Below are 18,420 nucleotides of genomic sequence, written 5' to 3'. Positions count from 1 at the left end.
TCTCATTTCTTCATTGTGTTGACCACCAGGCCTATACTTTAAAAATGAATATTTTTATTTATTTAAAAATAAAAATCCCTTAGCAAAAGCAACACTATGGCTTCCTTTTGTCTTGCTGCCTCTATCCCTGATTACTTGGGGCTTTGGCTATCTTCTTGATCACAAGGTTCTGACAATGGAAAGAGTATATCACATAAGATAATCATTCTCTTTCAAATGACAAATTCCAGATTTTGTTCCTCAGCCCAACAAAAAGCATAATCAGTCCAGCAGAAGATCTAGAAGTTAGTTTTAGTGTTTCTTTTGCAATATGCATATATCCCAGGGAGGGTACCCTTTCCCTGCCCTATGCTTAGTCCTAGTCAAGGATTACCTCGCTACTTTTTGTGCTTATCATTAGAATATAAACTGCTTAAGAGTAGGGTTTGTGTCCTCATTGCTTGGCTTGTTGATTGATCATGACTTTTGGTTCTCCCTGTTCACTATCAACTCTGTTAGGGTCATATTTTTCTCCTTGATATAAAGTTGGTTATGAAAAGTAAAGGAGAGGAAATAGTCAGAAATACTACAGGTATTTCTCGGAAACATCAAAGAGTCAAATAAATAAAAATGATTATAGGGTAAGGATAATCTTAGTTTTGAACATATATTTCTGGTGCTTAAAGCATATACAAGTTGAGGGGATATTTTTTCATCATTAGACATAAAGGCTCATGAAAAAATGAGGACTGGAAGATAGATTCAGGAGTTATCTTTGTTGATATGATACTTAAATATAGGCTAATTCGGAGATGAATGAGATTGCCAAACGAACAGATAGAAGAAAATAAAGCAAAAAATAATTCTTCAAGGATAATTCACCTTATGGGGTCAAGAGGTCAAGAAGAGGAGGAAGTAAGGAACTTTGTTATAAAAGGGGCTTTTAGCTAGTTGGAAAACCAGAAGAGAGTCCCCTATAATCAGGAGACCAAAAGTATCTGAGAGAAGAACTTGTTTTTTAGTGGGAAATGCTACAGAGAAGTCAGGGAAGAAAAAGCCTGGGGAGTGAGAGAGAAAAAACAAAAAACAAAGAATTGGTTTGATGAGTACGTGATGTTCCTTTGAGAGAACATTTTCTTTCTTCTTTTTTAAAATAATGGTTTCAATATTTAATTTTTTTTAGCATTAGAACTACAATAATTTAATCAAAAGAATACTGATCTAAAAAGAATTTATCATTTTTCCAATTTTACCAATAGTCCTAATACAATGAATTATCAAATCAGTGTGAAACATTTTTATTGTCCACATTCCAGATTGGTAAATTGAGGTGATTTGTTTTAAATATACATTTTTTAATGAATCATGTTGGGAGGGAAAAATTAGAACAAAGGGGAAAAACCACAAGAGAAGAAAAAACAGAAGAAAAAGAAAAAAAATTGAACTTTAGCATGTGTTAATTTACATTCATTCTCTATAGTTATATCTATGGATGCAGATGGCATTTTCTACCCAAAGTTTATTGGGATTTCTTAGGATCACAGAACTGCTGAGAAGAACCAACTCTTTCATAATTGATCATCACACATTCTTGTTATTACAATGTATACTGTATTGCTAGTTCCACTTGTTTCACTTAGCATCAGTTTGTGTAAATCTTTCCAGGCCTTCCTAGAATCAGTTTGTTCATTTCTTATGGAATAATACTATTCCATTACTTTCACATACTATAACTTATTCAGCCATTCCCCAATTGATGGGCTTCCTCTCACTTTCCAATTCTTTGCCACCACAAAAAGAGCTGCTACAAACATTTTTGCACATGTGGGTCCTTTTCTCTCCTTCATGATTTCTTTGGGATACAGATCCAGTTATGGCACTGCTGGGTCAAAGGCATAGTTCCAAATTCCATAGTTCTGCTCTCCAGAATGGTTGGATCATTCCACAATTCTACCAACAATGCATTAGTGTCCCAGTTTTTCCACATCCCCTCCAATATTTATCATTATTCTTTCCTGTCATCTTAGTCAATCTAAGAGGTGTAAGGTGAGACCTCGATGTTGTTTTAATTTGCATTCGAGAGGACATTTTCAACAGCATGATGGGGGCAGAGAGGGAGGTTATCAGGTTGTTAAGTGGTTGTATGTATTAAGAAAGTATATATTGAAAAAGTGGATATGTGCACAACTTTAAAAAATTGTATTTAAAGAAGCGAGCTATAAGGCTATATCTAGATTGAGTAAAAGTTTCAAGGAATGGCTTTTTAAGGATTGGGGAAGATGAGAAAGAGCCAATGGAATGTGAGAAATTGAAGATAAATGAGAGAAAAAGAATAATTGCTGGATTGAGCTTCAGAAAGAGATAGAAGGAAAGAAGTCATGGATATGGAGGAAGCACTTTAACCTAGGGTCCATGTACTTATAATTTTTTTTAACATTTCAATAACTGTATTTTAGCATACTTGATTCCTTTGCAACTTATATGTTTTAGTTGACATAAAAAATTTAGTCTTAGAAGGGAGCCATAGACTTCAGTGGCTGAAAAGGGTCTGTGACATAAAACAAGTTTAAAGTAAAGAGGTAAAGGGATTAGCCTTAGAAATACTTCTTTGTCCAGAAGAAAGAAGTAGAGACTTAATATTGTTACTGATATTTTAGGGGGAGGAGAAATTGGTGTTTGCCTTTGCATGGCCTCCTTCTTTTCTTTTTTTCTTTCTTTCTTTTTTCTTTTTTTTTTAATTATAGCTTTTTATTTACAAGATATATGCATGGGTAATTTTTCAGCATTGACAATTGCCAAACCTTTTGTTCCAATTTTTCCCCTCCTTCCCCCCATCCCCTCCCCCCGATGGCAGGTTGACCAATACATATTAAATATGTTAAAGTATAAATTAAATACAATTTAAGTATGGCCTCCTCCTTTTTAATGAAATAGAAGGCTAAATCAATTTGTTATAAGTGTCAGGGATGAGTGGTAAGGAAAGTGTCTCCCAACTGAAAAGTTGGGGGCCTGAGAAAGGAAGAAATGATTTAGCTGTGGAGAATTATCTAGGGAGTCAGAGGAAGTAGCTTGGAGGACAGTCAAGCAGCAGGAAGGGCTGTTATACACTATCAATTTGTAAGGAATGTTTTGGACCCTAAAGTGCCAAATATAATTGAGTCATTATGATTATTGTATCAGTAGTTTCAAGACACTTACGTAGGAAGAAAAAGAATTTGTATGTAGTAACTCTTGGCTAAGCTCTTGGTCATCATGCTATTAGGGGCACTGTGGTATGGCTTGTTATGCAATATGGTGTATTTCACAAATGTGACCTTATGGAGAACAGTAATCACTATTCAGAGAAAGTTTCAAATGTGATGAAATAAATTTATGTATGAAATGAAGAATAACATCTAGACCTTTCATATGATGGTCTTCCCAAGTGGGATAATATTAATATTCATTTTCCCCCTCAGGTAGTTTAGATTGAAAACATAATTGGGCTCAGGGAAGGTCTGTACAAATTTGTGGATGGTAGAGTCGTAAGTTAAGGGAAATAAATATGATTTGAGGATATATTCTTCAATTTTGGAGGTTTCTATCATCTGTCCAACAAATTATTCTTCAATAATACTATTAGAGACAGAATACTGGGCTCTATAGATTTTGAGTCAGATGTAGCATGGCAAAAGAAAAAAAAAGTACTATATTATTATCCATGAGAACTCACAGTGAAATGGAAATTAAGCAAATGGCCTATTTTTAAACATAGTATGCTTAATGAATGTGTTGAAGTCAAATGACTTAATTGTCCATTTGGATAAAATTTCTTAACAGGGTTGTGTGGAAGAATTAAATGCAATATAGACTGTAACCCAATAATGATGGTATCTTTCTCAAAGTGAATGTTAGATTTCTTAAGTGTGATTCTTACTATACCCTGGAGTCATTCCTCTCCCATATTCCTCACCTCCCATTCTTTGGAAACTCATTATGTTGAAAGTTAATTGGAAAAATCTTATTTTATAATAATAGATCTTCACTTGCAGTTTTCTAGGAACACATTTATTTTACAGGTAAATTAATGTCAAGCTAGAGTTAACAGATCTTGACAGTATAGGCCACATATTTTTTTTTTCCTTCAGTAATAGTGTTTTGGATATTTGAGTTATAGGGATAACTCAGATTTAACTATGCACTTCACTTTGCTTGTGAAGGCCATCAGTGATCATCCAATTAGCGAGTGGGGCCTAGTTGAACTCTCTTTTTGGTTTTACAACTAACTGATTATTGTTCCTCTGATTTAGCGCCTTCAAAGATAGAGCCTGGAAAGAGGTGAAATTCTGTGTATTTATGCTTTTGTTCCTTAAACTAGTTATTTTTGTACCCTTTTGATATATTAAGAAACTTTATTGAGGACAGTGATCATTTTAAGTAACTGTATTATTTTATTGAGTATAGAACTATCAACAGAGGTTTGCTTATTTCTTGATGGATTTCACTATAATGTATGCACAATTTTATTTTAAAATTTTTTATTAATTTTTGTCACATTTTAAGTTCCAAACTATTTCCCTCCTTCCCTCCCTACCTTGCATTAGAGAAGTCTACCATTTGACATAGATTTATAAATATATGTAAATCAACTATGCATTCTTCTGATTATTTGTTCTTTCTCTAGAGATAGATAACATCTTCCTTCATAGGTTCTTTGTAGTTATTCTGGGTATTTGTAATATTCAGGATAACTTGGTTGTTCATAGTTGTTTCTCAGACTATGTTGCTGTTATTGTATACAATGTTCTGCTTTTGCTCATTTTCCTTTTCCTTAATTCATTCAAATCTTTCCATGTTTTTCTAAAATCAACCCAGCTCATCATTTCTTATAACATACATGCACGGCTTTAAAGACTCAATATTCCAAACTTAGATGACTTATCATGCTAAATTATTCCAGTTTTAATCAAAAGAAGTATATAGACTTAGAATCCTAACACTGAGAAAGACTGAAACAGGATGATCCAGTAAATGATGGATCTTCCATTGCAAGAGATCTTCAATTAGAGACCATATGACTATTGGTCATATTGTTTAAGGATTAGAAGTCACAGGACTTGGACTTCAATTCTGACCATTCTTCTTACCACCTATGTGACCTTGGGCAAATGATTAACATTTCTGGGTCTGAATAGACTAGACTTATGCTTCAGATAGTAGCTGTGGCAATGATTCTTTGCTGGCAGTCACTATCAGAATTTTTCATTCAGGTGAGACAAGATGGCTTCCATTGGCAAAATATGACCTTAAGACAACTTCTGACTTCTTGATCGTTAGAATTCTTCACCAATAAAGCTCCTTTCTCCTAGTATGTCCAAATGTTTTTTTCTCTCTCTTTGTCTCTCTCTTTTTCCTTCTCTCTCTCTGTATAATATATATAAAATACCAGTTATTCTAAGCACATCAGTAAAATAAGAAAGGTTGGTGGACTTCAGCTTAATTGATTTTTCAGGGTATGGGACCAATAAGTAACTAACTTTCACAGTGTCAACATAATATATAGCATTTGGTCTTGAATAATTGTGAGAATATCTTGCATTTATAAAATTCTTTGATATTTACAAAGCACTTTATACGTGTTATCTCATTTGATCCTCATTATATCCTTGTGAGGTTTGTGCTATTATTATCCATTTTATAAATGAGGAAACAGCCTGAGAGAGGTTGTACTTTGACTAGAGTTGTACAATTAAGAATCTGAGACAAAATTTGAGCCATGGTCTTCATAAAGCCAAAGTCCAGTTTTCTATTTGATTTGCCACCCAGTTGCCAGGAAGCTTCAAATTTGAATTCTGCCTCGAGGCTTGCTAGTTGTGTAATCCTAAACAAATTACTTACCCTCTCTCATCCTGTTTCCTTACCTTTAAAGAAGGTATAATAATAGTTCCAGTACCATAGAGTTGTGAATACCAAATAAGATAATATAGAGGTAGGTACAGTGCTTTTGCAAACCTTTGAGCTGTTATATAAATATTTTGCTATTCTAGTGGCAACAAAGTAGACCCTCACTGATATCTGAGCTCTTCTCAGGCCATAGTGATTAATGGAGCCAGAAAAGTTCTACTCAAGAATGTTCTTATATCCTGCAAAAGCTATGCTAAAACCATCAGCCCGAGTTAGGTGGGAAAGACAGGGCAAGCATGTGAGCACACCAAGGAAAGTATAAGGTTTTTTTTGTTTGTTTTTTTAACAAATTGGACTTTGAACTGGGTTTAAGTTCTGATTACGTTACTCATTAGACATATAGCTTAGGATCAGTGACTTTGTAGTTTAAAATTCACTATCCTCATTTGTAAAAAGATCGTAACAGTGCCTGTTCTGCATACTCCATTCTGCATACAGATGATTGTGGTTCTGAGATGGGAGCTATTATTATTATTATTATTATTATTATCATCATTTTCATCTTCATCATCATAATAACTACCTTTTAAAATAATTTTTTACTTTCAAAAGTGTCTTCATATTCATTATCTCATGGAACCTCTCTGGCTGTTAATGCTCTTTCCTTCCTCAAATTATCTTGAATATATTTATATTTTGGCACATTTTATGTTCCAGCAGAATGCATGTTCCTTGAGAAGCAGGGTCTTTTGTTCATTTTTATCTCTGTATCCAGCACCTTGCATGGTGCTTGGTACAGAATGTTTATAAATTTAACTGAATTGTAAATAAAAATTAGAATGTGGGTATAGAAATAATTTGCATCTGTTAAGTACTATATAGGTATTATTATAATTACTATTACTAATAAATCAAAATGATTTGATTACCTCTTCAGTGCTCCTGGAATGGATCCCACATATTTCTCTGAGGAGAATCATGGTCTTACTCAGTTGGCTAGATGGTCTACAATTAAGAATAAGGATAGGTCCATAAGACCAGTTGGATTCTTGATCAAATGAGGTAGTATATTTGAAATGCTTTGCAGACCTTTATGTGTTACTCAGCTGCTAGCTATTCTTCTTGTTCTCAATTCTGGTTACTTCCTCGTATGACAGAGGATCATAGATTTCGATATGGAAGAAATCTTAGGCATCATCTAGCTCAACCCCTTCTTTTAAAATTAAGGAAACTCAGACTCAGAGACGTTAATAATGTGCTTGAAGTCACACAAGTAGTAAGAAGAATGAAGAGAGTCCTGTGACTTTTAATCCAGAGTGCTTTCCCTTGAACAACACTACCTGTGATGTGAATAGTGCTGAGAGAAAGGGAGTATCACTTCCTCATGACATACCTGATCTGATTAATCACCTGCAGGTCCACTTGGATTGTTCCTTTGGCCATAGCCAGAGAAAAAGTTAATCGCTTCTTAACCGATACTACTTACCAAGTAGCTCCTGGAATGGGGATGGCCAACACCTTCCTTTCTTCTATTCTTATACAAGGTAAATTGGAATAATGTTTGAATTGGGAGATAGCCTGGACAACTCTCAAAGTTCATATCCTACCTTTATAGGGGAGAAGAGGAACATGGAATTTAAACTGAGAATGGAGTTTTCAGATCATCTAGTCCATCCTCAAATGAGGAAACAGGCTTAAAGGGATGAAGTGATTTGCCCGAGGTCATATTGATATTGGTGATGATGAATTTGCAGTGCTGGGATTTAGACTTGAGTGACTTTATCATCTTACCACTTGTGTGACTTTAGGCAAGTCACTGCATTACTGTAATCTTCAGTATGTTTGTTAGGTTGTTTTTTTCCTGTAAAAAAAACTTTCTAAATATCCTGCTCATCTTCTTGTCTGTATTTGAATCTTGTACTCTCTGTGTCATTGTGCTTATCTTAGTTTACCAAGAATTCAGTTCCCCTGTTCCTGGAACTCTTCATCCCCTCATGCCTCAGTTTACATCCATAAGACACCCCTTTCCTCCTTGAATCAGCCCATTGCCCACCTTCTTTTGCCTGAAAATTATATAAACCTCCTTCTTGCTCCCAAATTGAGCTGTTTTAGCATTAGGCTGACTCCTATACATGATCATGTTTGTACCTGTTTAATAAAGATCACTCAGCTTTTAAGATCTCTGCCATCTCTTCCAGCTTATAAATTAAAATGTTGTTTAGGTTATTTCTTTAAGGTCTAGTTGGTTCAATCCAACCCAATCTAATAAATATTTATTGAGGACTTAATGTTCAGGGCACTGTATTAGGTTTTGGGGAGACAAAGACAAAAGTAAACAAAACAAAAGCAGCCTCTCACCTTAAAGAATTTACATTCTACTGGGATATAGAATGCCAAAACAGAGACAGTAATGAAGGGGTAGTAGGAAAAACTCAGAGGAGGTGTCATGTGAGAAAACCAAGTCTTCTAAAAAGCACTAGTGAGAAGCACATTCCAGGCATAGGGACAATGGCCTTTGAAGAAAGCGCCAGGGTGGGCAATGAATGTTTGAGGACTAGCAAATAGGCTACTTGAGCTGGAAGATAGAGGACATGAGTAAATATTATAATTGAGACTGGAAAAGGCCTGGAAAGACTTACATGAACTGATGCTGAGTGAAATGGGCAGGACCAGGAGATCATTATATACTTCAGCAACAATATTATATGATGATCAATTCTGATGGACGTGACCCTCTTCAACAATGTGATGAACCAAATCAGTTCCAATAGAGCAGTAATGACCTGAACCAGCTACACCCAGGGAAAGAACCCTGGGAGATGACTATGAACCACTACAGAAGTCCCAATCCCTTGATTTTTGTCCACCTGCGTTTTTGATTTCCTTCACAGGCTAATTGTACATTATTTCAAAGTCTGAGTCTTTTTGTACAGCAAAATAATTGTTTGGACATGTATACATATATTGAATTTAACTTATACTTCAACATATTTAACATGTATTGGTCAACCTGCCATCTGGGGGAAGGAAGAGGTGGGGGGAAGGAGAGGAAAAGTTGGAACAGAAGATTTTGCAGTTGTCAGTGCTAGAAAATCGCCCATGCACATATCTTGTAAATAAAAAGCTATAATAAAAAAAAGTAATTCCACATTAAAAAAAAAACAATTGAGACTGGAACTCTTAAAAAAATTTTTTTTTTAAATGAAGGTTAGCTTTCTTTCCTCCTTACTTCTTTTCCCCCTCCCAATTACCTTTAATTGAGAAAGCAAGAAAAACAAAACCCCTGTTACACTCATATATAGTCAGGCAAAACCATTTTTTTTCCATTGCTAATGTAATTTTTTGATTTCTGGCAGCCATTGAACTCGGATACAAAAGAAATTCCCATTGTAACATAAAAAGTGATAAAAACACACACACACACAAGACAGACAGACAGACACACACACACACACACACACTCTCACAATTTCCAAGGAGGGAGAAACGATCACCTCTCAGACAGATTATTCCATGCTGCAGAAAATTGCATTGGTCAGTTTGCAATCTGATGTTCATCACCTCCTATTGGAAGATGAGTAGCTGGTTTCACTGTGAATCCTTCAAAATTGTGATTGATCATTGTGTTGCTTAGGGTTCCTAAATCTTTCAGGTTGATTATTTTTATAACACTGTTAATATTGATAAATTGTTCTCCTGGTTTTGCTCACTTCACTTTGCATCAATTTATACAGGTCTTCTCAGATATTTCTGAAACCATCTCCTTCATACTATAGCTTATTCAGCTTTTCCCCACTTGATGAACATTCTCCCAGTTTTCAATTTTTTGCTCCCACAAAAAGAACTGCTATATTTTTTTATATATAGATTCTTTTCTTCTTTCATTGATTTCTTTGCAGGACCCAGATCTTCTGAGTCCCTTTTATTTGTAAGTCTAAAATGTTATAGAAAATTGAACCAGAACCACAGATTTTGAGAGTTTGAAGGGACTTGAAATTAAATGGCAACCATTTAATTCCAGCCTTGTATGAAAGGAATCCTCAAAGTAACATAAACAATGAGTGGTTGAAAACCTCTGAGGAGGAATGCACCACCTCTCTCAGTCAGACCATTCCACTTAGGGAAAGCTCTGGTTGGGAGTATTTTCTTGACATGAAGGCTAAATTTATCACTTGGTAAATTTTACTCATTGCTCCCTTTAGGGCTGAGAGGAATAAATCTAAACCCCTTTCCACATGACAATCCTTCAAGTAATAGTTATCATTTAATATTGCCACTACTTAAAAAAAGCTATCATAAATAAATGAATAATAGGGGGAAAAGCATTTATTAAGTGCTTACTATGTGTATCCTTTCTGATTTTTATATTTCTGGGCTAATCATCTTCACTTTCTTCAACTATTCTACCTCTGCCATAAACTCAAGGCCTTTTACCATTCTAGTTACTCTGCTCTGGACCCTCCCAAGTGTTATCCATGTCCTTCAACCATGGAGGCTCAAACAAGAGGGTTCATATTACACAGATGATTTCAGCCTGGGCATGAGTGAGCCGACCCTGTGGGTAATGACAGAACATAAATCTTGATTAAATTCTGAATCATATCATTGTTTCTTTCCAGGGAAGATGACCTTCCCCCGAAATGCACTTCATCTGCCAAAGCTTTCCCCGCAGAGATCTCATCTTCAGAGAACAACACGCTCACCTCGTCTAACACTTACAATAGTCGCTACTGGACCAACAACCCCAAAGTTCATCGCGCCACGGAGGTGTATGGCCACCTAGGGGACCTGCACCAGTCCTTCTCTCTCCACTCAGGCAGTGCCCATATGCCAGCTGTCTATGCCAATGGGAGCCACCTGGTCCCACCTTCCGTGAAAACTCTGGTTGTGACGGCCAACAAAACCCCCTCGCCACAGGCCGTGTCCAGGAGCAATGGGTCCATCGGCCGGAAGCCCCGGCCCCAGCACACTCACTCCTACACGGTGAGCCAGACCACCTTGGAGCGGATCGGCGCAGTCCCCGTCATGGTGCCAGCCCAGAGTCGAGCAGGCTCACTAGTGTAGAGCTGAGAGAGTTCAGGAAAAGAACATTTCATTATAGAAGGGGTAGAATGCTGGAAAGGAGATTGTTTTCTTCATCCTCACATCATTTAAAAAATACAGTGGGAAGAGCTGAATAGGATTCCACCTTGAGATTAGCAAGAATAACAACAACAAAAAAAAAAAAAAAGGAGGGGGGGGAGATCTTCCAGCATGATGATTCCATTCTCCCCTTGGATTCATGGGGTTCTTATCACCACATTGAATATCATAGATGTGCCAAGCCCAGGAAAGAAGAGGGCGGGTAAAATCCAAATTCCAGTCCAGATGGGCTTTTTATCTAATCTATACCTAATTTACCTTTTTTTTTTTCCCCTTCTTTTTTTTTGAAAAAAAGACTAAAGTGCCAGGTGGTGTTTGAATAATGAAAACCACTTTGGAAGGAAAGGTTCCTTTAGAAAAGTGATGTTCTAACTATCTCCTTGGGGAAGGGGGTGAGGCAGAAATGGTTCATATTGACCCTCCCCCCCACCCCCAGAGTGTCAGCAACAAAAGCATGCACAGAGAACAATACTTAGTGAGAAGCAGGGAGAAACGGAGGTAGCTCCATCAAGGTTTCCCTTTCTATTTATTTATTTATCTTTTCTCTTGAACCATCTCATATTTAGACCATTTCTCTAGTAGTTATAGATGAATGACCACTTTTTCTTTCTAGCATTGGTTTTATGCCTGTGGCCATCACAGCTGTTTGTTTATTCATTATTCCCTGGGGAAGAAAATATTTTGAAAAGAGGACTATTTTTGGATAGGAGGGTGTGAGGCTGAGCAAGAAAAAGTAGAGGTTTGAGAATCAGTGTTTATGCTTAGTAAGTTAGGTAACATTTTCATCACCCAAGAGCTGTTTTGTTTTATTTTGTGGTTCATGCAGTTCAGGGAAGGCCACCTTCCAGGACTGTAGCATTTAGGGCACTTTCTCTATATAGGGCTGTCTGTGGGTCTCCCTTGTTATCACACTGGGAGAACAGCACATAATACCTCTTGCATTGAGGCAGATTACATAATTTTCACTTGACAGATAGATATTATTAGATGAAAAGGGAGGGGGGAGTTAATTTGTTTTTTAAGGAAAAAATTTATTTTTTGGCAAAGAGAAAAGGCAGAGACAAATGGGAAGATGGGATAATTGCGCTGTTTTCCCAGTTTATGATATGCTCCTGCTCACAGTAAGAAAGGCCTGCCCAATCTCTGTGACAGCTCAGGGTTGCCATTTTGCACAGGGGTTTTACCCAAAGGCATCTCACGCGACTGTAAAAGTATTCCTTTTCTCCAGAATGAACCAGCTTGGGTCTCTACACAGCCCAGATTCACTGGGAAATTTGCCAACTCTCCACATCATTTTGTGCTGTGTAGACTTGCCCACAAGTAATGTCTTTGCTAACTGTAGAGCCTTAATCAAACTAGATTGCTAAAAGCACAAGCAGCTGCTTCTGGGATGTGATTACTTAATATGTAGCTTATCCAGAATACTGGACCCATAATTCATTTTAAAGCAAGTTCTTCCAGGTTGTCTCTTACCCTCCTGTTCCATTACCCTTTTTCATCCTCCCTATCACACACATCCTTTTTGATCAGCATAATCATCTTTGGATATGGTCTCCTGGGCCATTTTTTGATGTGATATTGTGCCTTCTTTGCACAAAAAGGAGAAAAAAAATCCCTTCTGCCACCAGAAAAGTTTTTAAGAAGGCCAGACTCTAAACCTCATCCTCTCAGATATTTCAGTATCAGTATGGATTTGGATTTACTTTTGTGTACTACTTATATTATTCCATTTGACTGCTCTTGGCTTTGTAAAAATCTAAATAAATGAAATGAATGTCTATACTTTTATAAAGTAAATGGGAAATTCTGACATTGTAAAGGAGGCACTGTCAGCTATTGTTCAGGAAGCTGTATCGGTCATTCTGTAGAGAGAGTCTTCTCTTGTATTTCTTTATTCTTTCTAATTGTCTAAAATTCAATAAAAGTTTATTCATATACAAGTGTCATTATTTTTTAAATTTATTTTTCCCAACTACATATAAAAACAATTTTAATTTTTTTTTTCAAATTTTGAGTTTCAAATTCTCACTCTCCTTCACTCTTTCCCCCACCCCGAATTGAGAAGACAAACAATTTGACATAGGTTATGTATGAATGGTCATGCAAAATACATTTCAATGAAAGTTATCTATGAAAAAAAAAAAACAACAGAAAAAGTATATTATCTGTCTTCAGGCTCCATTAGTTCTTTCTCTGAAATGGACAGTACTTTGCACCTTAAGTCTCTCAGAATTGTCTTTGAACATTTAATTGAGAATATTGTTGTTGAAAATAGCTAACATTCACAGTAGATCATCATACAATACTGCTGTTATTGTGTACAGTGTTCTTATTTTGCTTATTTCATTTTGCATCAGCTCATGTAAGCCTTTCCAGGTTTTTCTGAGAGTATCCTGCTCATCATTTTTTATAAAATAGTATTCCATCATAATCATAAGCAACAACTTGTTCAGCTATTCCATGATTGGCATCCCTTAAATTTTCAATTTTTTTGCCACAACTAAAAGAGCTGCTATGAATATTTTTGTATCAATAGATTCTTTTCCTTTTTGTTTTTTATATCTTTCTGTGATTCAAACCTGAAAGTGATATTGTCATTACTTTTTAAAAGTCATCTTCACTGTTAAGAAAATTATTCTCATGCTTTTTCACAATGCAAAAATATTTTTTCAGACTACCCACTGACCACAGAATAAAATGTACATCCTTTGCCTGACATTCAAGGTATATTCTACCTTTTAGCCATTTTTCCCTTATGAATTTCACAGAACAGTCAAATTGGATGAACAGATAGCCAACAAGTATTTATTAAGCACTTTTTGTTTGTCAGGAATAAAAAAAATATAGGCAAAAATAGTGCTTTCCCTCTAGGAGTTAGTTACATTCTAATGGAGAGTATGTAAATAAAGAGACTTTGGTTTGGAGTCAGAGTGAGAATACTTGCCCGGCATTTTCTTCAAGTCAAAGCTTTATTTTGCCAAAATGGGTGGGCCAAATAGCCTGGGTAACTAATTGGAAATTAGGGTCAGGAGTATTAAAACTTTTGTACCAAAATTTTGGCCTTACAAGGGTCAGCTGAGGGAACAAAGCAAACTTTCCTGCAGAAGATAATATGTTTGAGATGTCTTGAAGAAAGCCAGAGATGCTGAGAGGAAGAGGTGAGGAGGGAGAACATTCTAGATAGAGAAAAATATGTGCAAAAGCACGGAAATGGAAGAGTATATAATTCAGAGTGGCAGGGTTATAAAGGGCACGTGAATAGGAGATATTTTGCTTAAAAACTAGTTGCTCTCTCCTCAGCTCATCTTTCTGTTTGTTATTTAATCATTTTTTGGTCATGTTTGAAATTTTCTTGGCAAAGATATTGGAGTGCTTTGCCATTTTCTTCTCCAGTTCATTAAATGAAGAAACCAAAGCAGACAGGGCTAAGTGACATATCTAGAGTCATACAGCTTTTAAATGTCTGAGGCCAGATTTGAACTCAGGTCTTGCCTGGCACTCTATCCGTGGACTACTTAACTGGTCTTGTGCCATCTAGCTATCATTAAAGGTCTAGTTTTATGATGCTTTTGACAAGGACATGCTTGATCCTAACTCTCAGCCCTATACTAGTTATGAAAATTTACTAATATGAACATTTTCTAAAATCACTAACATAAGTATGTTTAGATTTGCTGGGCACACAGAAGGAACATTTGCCCTGTAAAATGTTCTTTGAACAGGCAATCAAGTTGCTGTTTTGACTAACTGCTTTTAACAGACCCTATGGCTAAACTATTGTCTGAAAAAGATTCTGTTTTTTGCAGCCTTAATTTCCTAACATGGCTTGGAGCCTAAACTTTGGCATAAAACCTTTCTTCCTCCTGACCCTAATTTCCAGTTAATCACAGGACTAATTGTGCTGTTTTGTGCTATTTTGCCTGCCCATTTTGGCAAAATAAAACTTTGACTTACTTAAACAGAATCTTGTGTGAGTGTTCTCACTCCGATTCCAAACCAAATACTCTCCCTCAGCACCTTCTCTGAAAAATATAGCTAGAAATGACTTTTTAGGGATCTGAATTCCTATTGCATTTACTGCTCATATCACTCATGGCTTTCATGTACACATAGGTCCTTATTGGATACCTAGAAGCTAGCCCCCACATCAGCTAGAAAAATGCCTTGAAAATAGGCTCCCAATAAATATTTATTGAATTAAATTAACAAATTGATTTGGCCAAAATAACATTGAATGTTTACAATGAAAGAGAGCCCAGCCACTCCTGGAAGCACAATACCAGGCTGTGTTACTGGACAGTTCATCAGGGATTTAAGTGGGGACCTGGAGGTCTAGCCTCCGGCATAATACTAAGGAAACAGAACCTGGTCCTTGGAGATGCTGTGTTCTGAATGTGAATGCTACATTAATTATTTATGAAGCATGTTATTTTTTCTTTTAAAAATGTTTTATTGATGTTCTTTTTACAGGATCTCAGTGTACAGATCACAGAGTTAGAGCTAGAAGGGACCTTAGAGGAAATTTAATTCTAATCCCTCATTTTATAGATGAAGTGTTGAGATTCAGTGTGATTGTTGCTTAATAATAGGTGATATTTGACCAAACCTATTTCCTCTGGTGCCAAATCTAGTTCTCTTTCCATTGTGATAATAATAATAATACTTATTTACTTAGTGCTCATTATGTGCCAGGCACTTTTACAATTATTATCTCATTTGAGCCTCACAACAGCCCTGGAAGGTAAGTGCAATTATTATTCCCAGTTTACATATGACTAAACAGAAGTCAAGTGACACAATATCTGAGTCTGGATTTGAAATCAGGATAGATTCCTGAATTCCTGACTCCTTCTTTCCTTCCTTCCTTCCACCCATCCATCCCTCAGATTTTTCAGTGACTTCTCTTTCTCCATAATAGAGTTGTCCCTTGTAACAAGTATAGTGAAGCAAAATTAATTTAGCACATTGGACATGTTGAAAAATATACACCTTTTCCAGCAACTGTTGTCCATCACTATTGCCAGGGTGGGACACATGCTTCCAAAACATCAGTTCTTTATAAGTCCCAGATAACAAAGACTTTATATTACTTTACATCCTTTTATAAGCAGTGCCTCTTGGTCAATGGGTACAAAGACTACTGAAATGGTAGATATAGACTTTCTAGCAGTATCACATTGAACAAATCACTTAGTCTGTGCTAAGTGAACTAAATACCTGTCTCTTCCTATTTCACAAGGCTGGAAAGATAAATACAACCTTCAGAGGAAAAAGGTGCCTTGTAAATCCAGCAGTGTTACTATTTCTAGATATTCCTCACAACTCTCCTGTGAAGTAGGTATGATTTGCCTTATTTTGCTGATGAGAAAGCTATGGTATGGTGAATTTAAATTCTTATTCAAAGGAACAAGATAAGGTTCAGTCTAAGTCATTATTATGTGGCTATTGTGTTCTTAGGCATTGAGTTAGTAATAAAAATTTCACTATTGTATCATTTTATTTATAGGTAAACTATATACATATATTTTTATATATATGATATGTGAATGAAACATTGAAATAATTTTGCTGGCATTTTAAAGTGGCAATATTCCTTCGCATGAGATATTTATAAAAAGACCTTAATACAATGTCTGGCACACAGTAGGCACCATGTGAATGTGTATTATTTTTTCTTATGATGTACTGTGAGGTATGTCATTATTATTAACTCCATTTTACAAATGAAGGAATGGTAGCTGAAGAAAAGTAAATTCACTTGTCTGCTCATCACACTGTTGATAAAAGTTACAAACCAGTCCTCTTTCTATATTCAGCAGACCCAGTGGGAAACAATTGAGAAACTGTCCTTTCCCTTTACCTCATGTCTTCCTCGCATTTCAGGGACGTGGGAGTGAGAATCAGTGTTCAGCAAGGAAGGTGAAAGGGCTTTATCTACCCTGCTATTATGCTCTCCACATCCTCAGGAACAGCCAGATAATTTGCTAAAGTCAATAAAGATTCCTGGCCTTTAAGACTACACCTTTAAGATCACCAGGTCTTTCTATCCTCCTTACTGTATTATATCCCCAACTTAAAATGTGAGCTCTTTGAAAGCAGATACTGTCTTCCTTTACTATTAGCCTCCCCTTAGTACATAATGCTTAATCAATGCTTTTTCATTCATTTATTCATACTACTCCACTCTCAGTGAATAATAATCAATCAGGGAGGGCAGCCTAATCTACCAAATTTTATTATTAAGGGAAAATAGTTAACTTTGAATTCTCTGTGCCTTCCACTTTAATTGCTCAAATTTACCTGATTATTGTTAACCCTAATTTACTTTTGGTCATATTTTCAGTTCTATACATTCACCGGTATCTCAACCGTAACTAAGTATTATGACTAAATTCTTTAATAAAACAGAAGTTTATTGAGTACAGGATTCTTGCATAGCAGCATTTTAGGGGATAGAAAGTATTAAAGAGAAAGTATAGTCTATCTTCCTAACTCCTGCCATTTCTTTGTATTCCTAGCAAATATACAAGGTGCTTAATGAATGTTTGTTGAATTAACCAGGGCCATTTTGTTTTTTCTATGTTTCCATAATCTTAAAAAAAAATCAGCATGAATTTTGTAACCTTCAGATTTTAATTGCTGAGACAAAACTCAGTTGCCTTGCAACGGCCTCAGTGACAAAGGCAAAGCATATTAAATTTCCTATGTCATTCTTTGTCCATTCCCTTCCTCTTTCAAACTATTTTCAAAAAATGAAATTAAATTGGAATAAATGTTAAGTCATATACTTAGGGTCAAACATTCAACTGCCCAAGTACATTATGATTATCATCAATGTAGAAATTATAGTCTGCTCTTTTCTAGGATCTTGACCTATCTTCTTATACCTACTGCTCTTGTGCTCTACCACTGATCCTTTAGTCACATTTATTTAGAGGTTTCTATCTCCTAAAGTGGCAGCCTGGTAGAGTGGGAATACTTTTAATTTTTGTTCCAATTCTGCTACATACTAGTTCAGTGACTTGTGGTAGGTCTTTCTGGGATTTGGTTTTTTCATGTATAAAATTAAGTGGTTTGACTAGATAAGTACTATTGGCTTATTCAGCTCTCTAAATCAGTGAGCTGATAACCCTTCCAAATATAAATATTTTTTTTTCTGCCAGTCCCAAATTTTCCATAACATACTTTAGCTCTTCCTTGCCTTATTTTTTCCTTACTTTGTATCATATTCATCAGTGTAAATGTTGTATCCCCCCAGTATAATATAAGCCACTTGAGAGGATATTAGACCTATAGACATAAGGCCTATTTAATGTTTGTCTTTTTATTTTTAACATCTAGCACAAGGCCCTTGAAATTCTAAATGAATTAATATATAGAATTGATTCAATAACTTAATATGTTGTGATTTTGCAT

At 35.8% G+C, this 18,420-nt stretch overlaps 1 protein-coding gene across 2 annotated transcripts in view; it reads left to right on the top strand.

Annotated features, from left to right (window-relative positions):
• The window catches only part of IGSF11 (immunoglobulin superfamily member 11), a 210,426-nt gene extending 197,482 nt beyond the window's left edge, over positions 1-12,944 (top strand). The window contains exons 7-8 of one of the 2 annotated variants that reach the window (XM_051985330.1): positions 7,279-7,406; positions 10,482-10,727. In XM_051985330.1, coding sequence (XP_051841290.1) covers positions 7,279-7,406; positions 10,482-10,645 — 292 coding nt within the window. In that variant the 3' untranslated portion in view covers positions 10,646-10,727. Of the gene's footprint in view, positions 1-7,278; positions 7,407-10,481 lie in introns of both variants that reach the window. The other variant, XM_051985329.1, reaches the window with a different exon arrangement.
• The last annotated feature ends 5,476 nt before the right edge of the window (positions 12,945-18,420 follow it).

The sequence above is a fragment of the Antechinus flavipes genome, chromosome 3 (genome assembly GCF_016432865.1).
Source record: "Antechinus flavipes isolate AdamAnt ecotype Samford, QLD, Australia chromosome 3, AdamAnt_v2, whole genome shotgun sequence".
Classification (NCBI taxonomy): domain Eukaryota; kingdom Metazoa; phylum Chordata; class Mammalia; order Dasyuromorphia; family Dasyuridae; genus Antechinus; species Antechinus flavipes.
This window is presented reverse-complemented; position numbering and strand designations above follow the sequence as displayed.